Source organism: Lampetra planeri, chromosome 76, assembly GCF_965212315.1.
Source record: "Lampetra planeri chromosome 76, kcLamPlan1.2.h2, whole genome shotgun sequence".
Taxonomy (NCBI): Eukaryota; Metazoa; Chordata; class Hyperoartia; order Petromyzontiformes; family Petromyzontidae; genus Lampetra; species Lampetra planeri.
The window spans coordinates 2,247,728-2,258,149 of NC_136181.1; the positions used below are offsets into that span (position 1 = coordinate 2,247,728).

General features: G+C 46.7%; 1 protein-coding gene across 2 annotated transcripts; it reads left to right on the forward strand.

Moving 5' to 3' along the window:
* Positions 1–319: 319 nt before the first annotated feature.
* On the forward strand, positions 320–6,758 carry LOC144737988 (uncharacterized). 2 transcript variants are annotated; one of them, XM_078620916.1, is made up of 3 exons: positions 320–409; positions 1,242–1,369; positions 2,176–6,758. In XM_078620916.1, exon 3 carries the CDS (start codon positions 2,186–2,188, stop codon positions 4,016–4,018), a length of 1,833 nt encoding a protein of 610 aa, XP_078477042.1. In that variant the 5' UTR covers positions 320–409; positions 1,242–1,369; positions 2,176–2,185; the 3' UTR covers positions 4,019–6,758. The 2 variants fall into 2 exon arrangements, with proteins under 2 accessions (XP_078477042.1, XP_078477043.1); XM_078620917.1 differs by lacking the exon at positions 1,242–1,369 and having other exon boundaries at positions 342–409.
* Positions 6,759–10,422: the final 3,664 nt, after the last annotated feature.

Here is a 10,422-nt window from a genome sequence, read left to right on the forward strand (position 1 = left end):
AATAAATGAAATTGAAACTGAAAACTTCTGTTTCAGCAGAACCAATTTTTACGAATTAGTGTAAACTTTTATTATTCCCTTAACTTCAAAGGCCCGGGTGACGTATGTTGAGTCTGCTTGGTTGCTTCCTATTTAAATTCCATTAAAACAAATACCACTGGCGGCTCATTAACGTAATTTACCCATTAATCCTGTCCATTACATTCATTATGTCCGGTTCAGCGGCCACGCCCAATCACTCCATATATGGGCACGCCTCGTTAACATAATTTCCTCATACACATATGCGTTAACTTGAGGGGAGGCGGTGCGTGTGTTAGTGACGTCATGTCATCCCGCCGCGCGCTTCCGTGTGACGTCACGAAATCCCAGGAGCTGCTTCTGTGCGCGCAACTCGCTCGGATCGGAGGTGAGAAGTTCACATCGTGATGTTGGTTGTTGTTGTTTACCCAGGTACAGCCTCGCTTCTTCCCTCTCTCTCTCGTAGCGATAGCAATTGAGTAGCGGCAAGTATGCAATCGGTGTCCAGGTTGGAACGTTACTACTTGGGGCCGAGCCATGCAGGCCTTACCTCCTGCCCTTGCCTGACTGACTTTGCTTTGATTCTCTTAAGTTTAATTTGTCTTCACCTGGCTGACTACTTCACCTCTCAGAGCCTCCATTCTGTAGTTCAGGATCGTCGAGTTTTTGTTTTGCATTCGCGTATTTCCGATTGAGTAATATGCAGGCAACACTGGAATATTCGGACGATACCAGCCCAGACGTTTGCTTTTAGTCGCAATGAGACATCAAAGCATGACACAATTACACTCGCCCGCCAACACGCTCACCCACACGCTCTCACCCATACATTTACACACTCGCCCACTGTCAGCGAGCATCTATGAAGGCCGGCACGGCACACGAAGGGGTGGGTGTCGAGCACCACGCCCGGACTGCCTTTGTCTCCCGAGTGGCGATGTTTACACACCGCACCAGGTCCTCATTGGAGGCTGAGTTGACCTAGGGGAGACCTAGGACCAGTTCAGATATGTGTCACAGTGTTGGCTTTGACGGGAAATCGAACCCGGGTCGCCGGGATCATAGCACAGCGCGGGAATCGATACGCTATCGCCCACCCACACACACACTCGCCCACACACACAAAGACGAAGTTTAAATAGGTGAGTTTTCAAGACGGATTTAATTCTATCTATCGATTCTGTCTTACTAATCAGGGTGACCGCTTCATTTGACCACAGTGGTGAACCTGGAATGCTGGATTGGTGACATTTGCACGGACAGTGGGTTCAGCCTGCTTGAACAGTGCGTGGGCAAAACCTTCCCTGTCACAGAGAGAGGCAGACTGACCAGTGGCTTCCAAGTCGATGTGAGTGCCCTTGCCCTTTACACCCAAAACTCGCTTAGCGCTCCTCCAGATGCTTTGTTCCTGTAGAATTGAGCCAATCAATCAGCGCTACTATATAGGGATGCGTTTCTGACAATGTTATATCTTTAGTTTGAATAATATGAGGGCTTCATTTGGGTATTGGTAATAGCGCTAATAATAATACAGATGCTAAACATTTAATAAAAATAATTATTTATAACATCAGTATTATTTACTATACTTTCGAGTGCATTCTAGTTTACTAATCCTACAAGGTAGTGGAGGGAGACAAGGTTGAAGGAGCTGCTGCCCTTCCAGTCCGGGTCATTCTCAGAGAAAGGCTTCAGGACCTTCCTCATCTTAGTGAAGCCTTCTTGGTTCTTTACCGAAAGAACCAAGAAGATGAACCCCTGCAGTCACGAAAGCTTTAAATCGAAACTTAGTGAAGCCCTCAATCTAAATTTGTGTGGCGAGGTTTTTTTAGGTGGAGCCTGAGACTCTATCCTGGTCGTGTGAGTTCTCAACTGGCTAAACGAGTCATATTTTTTAAATCTAATTATGACCACGAATCGTGATCATTAAATCGCGGCGGGTGGGGTCTGGTTGGCTTAGAGCATGCGTCGCTCGCATTGGCCGAGGGAACATTGGGGCCGGGTACGTTTGCTTGGCTAGCGCTGCTGCGTGTTTTCACTCGTGAGCACTTTGAACAAATATCCAGGACAAAGAGCGCTGTAATAAATCGGCACTAAGGGTCGCACTAAGCGAGGTCTGCCTGAAAATTGTGTGTAATTTATATGTATTTGCAGAATCAATCACATGGAGAAGAGAGGCTCGGCAAAGGCTGGAAGTAAAAGGCACCAATGCATCCAGTGTCCATACAGCACAGATCAGATGGGTAACTTGAAGAGACATCAGAGAAAACACACTGGCGAGAAGTCCTTCAAGTGCAGTGTATGTGGTATGGCATTTGCAGAGTCAGTTTTTCTAAAGAAACATAATAGAACACACATGGGCGAGAAGCCCTTCAAATGCAGTGTATGTGGTAAGGCATTTGCAGAATTAGCATATCTTAAGAAACATAATAGAACACACACGGGCGAGAAGCCCTTCAAGTGCACTGTGTGTGGCAAGACATTTGCTCGTTCAGACATTCTTCATATTCATCAGAGAACACACACCGGTGAGAAGCCCTTCAAGTGCACTTTGTGTGGGAAGGCATTTGCTCAACCATTAACTCTTCAGATTCATCAGAGAACACACACCGGTGAGAAGCCCTTCAAGTGCACTATGTGTGTGAAGTCATTTGCTCATTCAAACACTCTTCAAATTCATCAGAGAACACACACAGGCGAGAGGTCCTTCAAGTGCAGTTTATGTGGTAAGGCATTTGCAGAGTCAGCATATCTTCACATTCATCAGAGAACACACACGGGCGAGAAGCCCTTCAAGTGCACTGTGTGTGAGAAGTCATTTGCTCATTCAAACACTCTTCAAATTCATCAGAGAACACACACAGGCGAGCGGTCCTTCAAGTGCAGTGTATGTGGTAAGGCATTTGCTGAGTCGGCATATCTTCAGAAACATAATAGAACACACACGGGTGAGAAGCCCTTCAAGTGCACTGTGTGTGGCAAGACATTTGCTCGTCCAGAAGCTCTTCATAATCATCAGAGAACACACACCGGTGAGAAGCCCTTCAAGTGCACTGTGTGTGGGAAGGCATTTGCTCGTTCAGAAACTCTTCATATTCATGAAAGTACACACATGGGTGAGAAGCCCTTCAAGTGCACTGAGTGTGGGAAGTCATTTGCTCATTCAAGCACTCTTCAAATTCATCAGAGAACACACACAGGCGAGAGGTCCTTCAAGTGCAGTGTATGTGGTAAGGCATTTGCTGAGTCAGCATATCTTCAGAAACATAATAGAACACACACGGGCGAGAAGCCCTTCAAGTGCACTGTGTGTGGGAAGACATTTGCTCGTTCAGAAACTCTTCATATTCATCAGAGAACACACACCGGCGAGAAGCCCTTCAAGTGCACTGTGTGTGGGAAGGCATTTGCTCGTTCAGAAACTCTTTATATTCATCAAAGTACACACACTGGTGAGAAGCCCTTTAAGTGCACTGTGTGTGGGAAGGCATTTGCTCATTCAAAAACTCTTCATATTCATCAGATAACACACACCAGTGAGAAGTCATTCAAGTGCACTGTGTGTGGGAAGGCATTTGCTCAACCATTAACTCTTCATATTCATCAGAGAACACACACAGGCAAGAAGCCCTTCAAGTGCACTGTGTGTGGGAAGGAGTTTACATTATCAGGAAACCTAAAGAGGCATGAGAAGATCCACAAGGAGAAAGTGAAATCGACTTGTGAAAGTCAACATGCTGCAATGAGCCCATCTCTCATGAAACGAGAATCAGAAGAAACTTCCGACTTGGCAACATGGCCAGGAGTGACAGTGAAATGTGAAGAAGTTAAATATGAAGAAGTGACGGTGAAATGTGAAGATCAAGATTGGACTCCAGGACCCTATCTACAAGTGGATGGAGGCAGCGTGAAGCAGGAGGAGCATTCCGATTCTGAGGGAGAGCGAGGCAATCCCCATGCTGTATATATAGGCCTTTTTCCAAAAATTGATATATAAAATAATTTTGACAATATTTTTTAAAAATAATAATAATCGATATAAAACACACCCTCAAACCCACTACCTCCCACAAACACCAGGCATCTGGAGGTCATAAAAAAAAGCAATACATTCCTGGGGCAAAGGGGTTAACGACGATCTGCAAAATCTCCAGGTTGTCAGACGACCATATGCCATGACCTCCCTAAAGTATTGGACAGTTCACATACAAATCTCCAGAGCCACAAACGGACATGATAACTGGAATATATTTTTTTTATATAGTTAAAGTTCGAAGCTTGACTATAAGAATAAGTCGATATTATAGCCTACAGTCTACATTATTGGCTTTATTATCAATTCCCTTAATTTACTCTTATTCACCGCATATATACATTTTTTATTGTATCTTTCTATCTATGTGACTTTACCAAATGAACCAAAGTACATAAGCTCCTGCAATCACGAAAACTTAAGTCCAAACTTAAGCTATCTCTCCAACCTCCCGATATCAAAATATAACTCGAGAATAATACACCGATCCCTGGCGACATAGACTTATAACAAAGCTTGGCAAAACCCTCGAAATAATGGTGGTAACAACGAGGGGCATTACGAATCTTGGTTAAACATAAACCAAATAATAACCACGAGATATTTAACCGGGGGTAACTCATAAGATATACAAGAAAATAGGTTAAACACACCAGACTAGATAATATGTATTCCATGAAATCAGAGCCTCCCCGGCCACCTTTGTCTTCCAACAATTTGACACAAACACATGGTAGCCGTTAAAATATGTATGAAGGGTGTCGGGCCTCGAGATAACAAACACTATGAGGGGGGGGGGGGAAATGCAAACAAGCATAAACTTTGATGGAAAACAGCCCGTCCGGGGTCATCAAGGGAAGAGGGGGGGCGGCAATCGGGCGCGGCCGCGGAGAGAGGACGGTGACAGAGAGCATCTTTTTTTTTCTCTCACAAGAGATGCGCAAAGTAGGGAGAGAATTTCACATTTAAGCACGGACACATGCAATTCAGTCTTGCAAAAGAGCAGGCTGTGGGGCTTAGCCTCGACATTACCAATGGGTGTGGTGTCTCGCAGAGAAGAGGGGCGAGGTGATGCTCGTTGTTGAGTTCGGCATGGACCAACAGTATCGCTAAAAGTTTTATTCTACATTTATCCTGATGTTTTGAGTCGCTTGCAAAGTCAAGGATTGCGTTGAGTTGTATTGTACTAAGCTTTCACAGTTGCTTAAGAGGGTGCGAATACAATTGACAAGTTGTGAGAGTGAGTCCCAGCTCCCACGATCAGCTGCAGCTCGAGTTGAACTGACGAGCAACTTCGAGTTGAACTGACGAGCAACCTTCTTGGTTCTTTCGGTAAAGTCACGTAGAAGGGAAATAATAAAATAATAAAAAGAAAACATAATAAAATAATTCTCACGACGTTTCGGCCACAACACAAGCAGCCGTCCTCAGGTGAAAACCAGGTCTGTCGCCTCGACACACCTGGTTTTCACTTGAGGACGGCTGCTTGCGTTGTGGCCGAAACGTCGTGAGAATTACTTTATGTTTTCTTTTTATTATTTTATTACTTCCCTTCTACGTGACTTTACCGAAAGAACCAAGAAGATGAATCCCTGCAGTCACGAAAGCTTTAAATCGAAATCTGACGAGCAACGTCAAGCAATAAACCTCAAGAAAGGGCGGAAAGAGCCAAGCATCGTCCAAGCCAGCATCGCAGAGAACCAGCTGCACGCGTAATTGTGCGCCGCCAGAGAGCACGGAGCAGGAGAGAGAGCACGCAGCAGCGCCACCGAGCGCCACCGTGCAAGGGTGTCAGCTGCCAGCAGACAAGCGACAAGCGCTGTGCCGACTCAGCTCATCCAGCAGGAGAAAGAGCCTGACCTGCCGCCCGTGAGGAAGAGGAGAGTGCCGGCAAGAGCACCGTGGGTTCGACCCACACACACACACCGACCAGCACCAGCTGAGAACTAAGACAAGAGTGAGGAACGGCAACCAGCAAACAAGCTGGTGCATCGGCAAAGAGCATGGGGCAGGAGAGAGCGCGTGCAACCAACTCATCCAGCAGTGGAAGGAGCCGGCAGCTGCCAGCAGACACGCCCCGAGCGAGAGGGAGTAATGAAGCCATTTTTATGACACGCCACCCTCAGGCTCACCGTTCCGCAGGGAACAAACTAAATTTTGGTACAAGGAATGCCCAACCTCGGCGTCTGCTTTACGAAAATAATTTATCAAAGAAGACACGCACACAACACGCATATCGGGACGAATAAGATTGTTCCAAAAAGTTATCTTTGTGTTTCAAGAAGGGTTGCCATTCCAAGGTGGTGCATTAAATATCAATTTATCATGAAAAGCATTTGCTGCCCGTCGAGTTACATGAATACGATTGTTAGAAGTATTTTAGTCATTCGTTTTCGTTAATTGCATAATCTTGCCAATGAATTAATTGACATATACTTCGCCTTCGGGATATGTTTCTTTATTGCTGTTCATATGAATATCGTCGCACGCATTGTTAAGGACTTTTCCTATTGCCGTATATGCTGGCGTTACTCCGAGGAATTAATTGATTGTTCTGATTACCCAGTTTGACAACGTAACCATTGAGGGTTAAATGTCGGATCAATGAGAATATCTCCAGGAGTACTGTGTTAACAATTTCAAGCATAAGAGTTTGCATATTAGAGTGTATGTTTTTGTTTAGAATTAAAGTTGATTAACAGAAGAGTCTGAGTGGTGCCTCCCTAAGTTCATGCGTAATAATCTTAATTATAAGAACTGTATCCTGCGGTGAGATTTGAATTTGGAGACCTGACATAAACACACTAAGACATAATTCTAGATTTGAAGCTTTCGTGACTGCAAGGATTCATATTCTTAGGTTTTTTCGGTAAAGTCACGTAGGTAAAACATCAAAATTAATAAAAATAAAATAAAAATCACGACGTTTCGGAGGCAACACAAGTCTCCGTCATCAGGTGGGACCGTCAGCTAATCCGGCTGTGACGGTCCCACCTGATGACGGAGACTTGTGTTGCCTCCGAAACGTGATTTTTTATTTTATTTTTATTAATTTTGATGTTTTACCTACGTGACTTTACCGAAAAAACCTAAGAATATGAACACTAAGACATAATCCGTAAATGTTAAAGCGAGAATAATTGTATTGTCCCGATTGATAATGCGACCCTAGACAATGAAGCTGAGCTTAATTTAGCATAATTACAGCACACTTGCATAACTTCATACAATTCATTGTATTCCGATTGATACTGGCAGGAACCACCTGGTTCCACCAGCCCACAGGGGACTATTGTGTCCGTCCGTCGTGCATCCAAAAATGTGAGGGCTGGGTGGAGAGGGGATGGTGGGGAGAGTGGTTGGGGAGGGTGGGGAGGGGCTGGGTGGGGCTGGGGGTGGGGAGGGTGGGTGGGGCTGGGTGGGTGGGTGGGGAGGGCTGGGTGGGGAGGGTGGGTGGGGAGGGTGGGTGGGGCTGGGTGGGTGGGGAGGGTGGGTGGGGCTGGGTGGGTGGGGAGGGTGGGTGGGGCTGGGTGGGTGGGGAGGGTGGGTGGGGCTGGGTGGGGAGGGTGGGTGGGGCTGGGTGGGGCTAGTTGGGGAGGGTGGGTGGGGCTGGGTGGGGAGGGTGGGTGGGGCTGGGTGGGGAGGGTGGGTGGGGAGGGTGGCTGGGGCTGGGTGGGGAGGGTGGCTGGGGCTGGGTGGGGAGGGTGGGGAGGGTGGGTGGGGTTGGGTGGGGAGGGGCTGGTCACCCCGTGGTGCCCTTATAAAACTCAACGTTTAACCTACTCACGCCGGCTTGTGCCCACCCTCACAGTCGGCCATATTTGCGGAATACACCACGCCACCGTTGACCCTGGCCATTGACCGAGCAACCCAATGTTCCTACCAGCTCCCTCCGCAGGAATTTGTTACGACCCTAGACAACGAAACTAAGCCTAATTATAATAACTACATACATTAGCATAATAGCATACATTTGCATAACGAAATATGATTACCTCCGTCAGCATAATTTCGGATAACTACGCATTTTTTCATTTAATTTGATTATTATTTTTATTAATTTTTCAAGACCCGGCATATACAACACCCAGCAGTTTGTGGATGTGGAGGTGTGGGTAGAGTTTTTGGACAAAGCTGAATAGGAGGGGCCAGCACATGTGAAATGGCACCTTGGAAGATGTGTAACCTGGAGTTTGAGACGATTTTCCATAGCATTCGCCTTATTCACAGGCTTCTATCATTTCAAGAATGCATAGGGGTTTAGCTGTCATCCAAGCAGAGATGGGCTTTCTGTACATATGACGTTATTGAGTGGCGAAGTGAAATAGTCGATATGCAAAGCATTATGCTGCCTTATAAAACACGAATTAGGAATGTATTTTGATGGTTACATATTAAATTAATAAGTATGAATTATAACTGTTGGGCATTACTATTAAAGTGGCTGTCAGGTGTGGCCGTGCTTTTCTGCATGCTCCCAATCTGTTTTTAAATGCCCTTTTATCAAAGAAAAGGTAAGCATTTTTGTAATATTTACATTTGGCTTTATACACTAAATATATATGTTCATAATATCAAAACAATTTCATGCCAGGCCTAGTTTCTGCACTTGTTTTACTTTTAATCCCTTTGGGTTTCATTTAATTGGTCTTAGCTTGATGTTACTTTTTAATTTTTTTTATGGTAACAGCAGAGGTCTGCAAGTGTACTGTGCATCCCACCTGATGGCTATGCACACACCTTGCATAGTGTAGTTGTGATGTATAGTGCAGTGTAGTGTCAAGTGTGCAGTGCATAGTGAATAATAGTACGTGGTAAATTTTGTGGTGTGAAATGTGTGTATGTATGGTGATGCATAGTATGTGTACAGTGCATAGTGTAAGAAGCCGGCTTAGGCTTTTTCGCGTGGAGAATCGCACGCAATGTATCATTGCACTCCGTCGCGAGTTGCAGTCCAAAGGTGTCGAATGAGAGTAAAGTTCTGCATTTTGACGCTCATGCCACTTGCAGTGAGGTGTGTTATGCGCCATGCAGTTGCTGTAGCTGGTGTGTGCTTGCCTGTGATGAATCGCACGTGTAATTGTGCACTCTGCAATGTTGCTTTAATTGCTACCTATAGCCAGGTGCAGGTGTTTTTTTTATACGTGTGTAACGACATAAATGGGCCGTTCTATGGCGACAGTGCGTATACTATACACAAGGGCTCACTAGAGGGCAGATTCCGGATGTCACGGAGGTCGGGTCAGGACATGACAGTCTGGGTGAACCCGCGAGAGCACATGACTAGACGAGAGGGCACGGGGGCCCCCAGAAGAGGGTTAGCGGGCCATGTGATGTGGATCCAGATTCTTCACGAAGATCTAGAATGGGGCGTAACCAGAGGCGGAGCCAGGTCACGCCGCAGGAAATGTAAGCTGAGCCCCGAGAGGGAGTGTGGCTGTTCAACCCGGGAAGAAGTTGTCTTCCCCGAGCTTCGCTCTTCAGTATGCGACGACACGACTGCGTGTCGGCAGTTCTAGTTCACCCGTATAGGGAATCCTTTTAAGTGGTTAGGTGGTTAGGAACAGTGACCACCACTTTACGTAGTTAACCTGTAATGTAAATAGTCACTCGGAATGTATATAGTTAACCTTGGAACGTAGAGTAGTGTTGGTTGTGTTAGAGAATAAACGTGTTGCCTCCCAGTCTTGGTCTGTGCCTGATTAGGACCCACTACAATTGGTGTCGGAATGTGTGAAACTTACTAGATGCTATCCTAGGCTAGAAATGTGTTTACAAGGCGATGACAGCTTACCAAGACGTCACGGAAGACGAAGAAGATGGGTTGATTCTACAAACAGCCCCGGGTGAAACAATCCTCGAGGAAACGTTCGCTGAAGCCCAGTTGTTGGAACTACGGGAGGAGCCGTACCTTGCCACGCGGGACTGGAAGAGCCTCTGGAAAGGGCCGGCGGGCCAGCGCTGCGGGGAGATGACCAAGATGACGCGCAGCCCACGCTCGCAGCCGCCATTGTGGAGATGCGGAGGTGACAGCGGGGTCACCGTCCACACATGCGGCCGCCATTTCAGTGGACCTGCTAGAGGTGGTGAATCCGCAGCCAGCGCACGTGGGCGCCACAGCGACGACAGCACGAGACGACGGGGTTCGTCCAACGAATCTCTCCCCACAACTACACGCGAAGGTGCCAGTTTTGACGAAGACCCTTCCCTGCCTCAAGGAGTTCCCCTGCGGCATGGGGGGATTGGGCGGCATTCCTTCGCCGATTTACGGCTACCTGCGAGCTAGCAGGGTGGACAGATGCCGAGGCGTTACGTGCATTACCGATTACCCTCGATGACGACGCTTTGGCTACTTTCTACGCCATCCC

Excerpts from the sequence above, each read along its gene's own strand:
- LOC144737988 (XM_078620916.1), top strand. The coding sequence starts at position 2,186 with ATGGAGAAGAGAGGCTCGGCAAAGGCTGGAAGTAAAAGGCACCAATGC.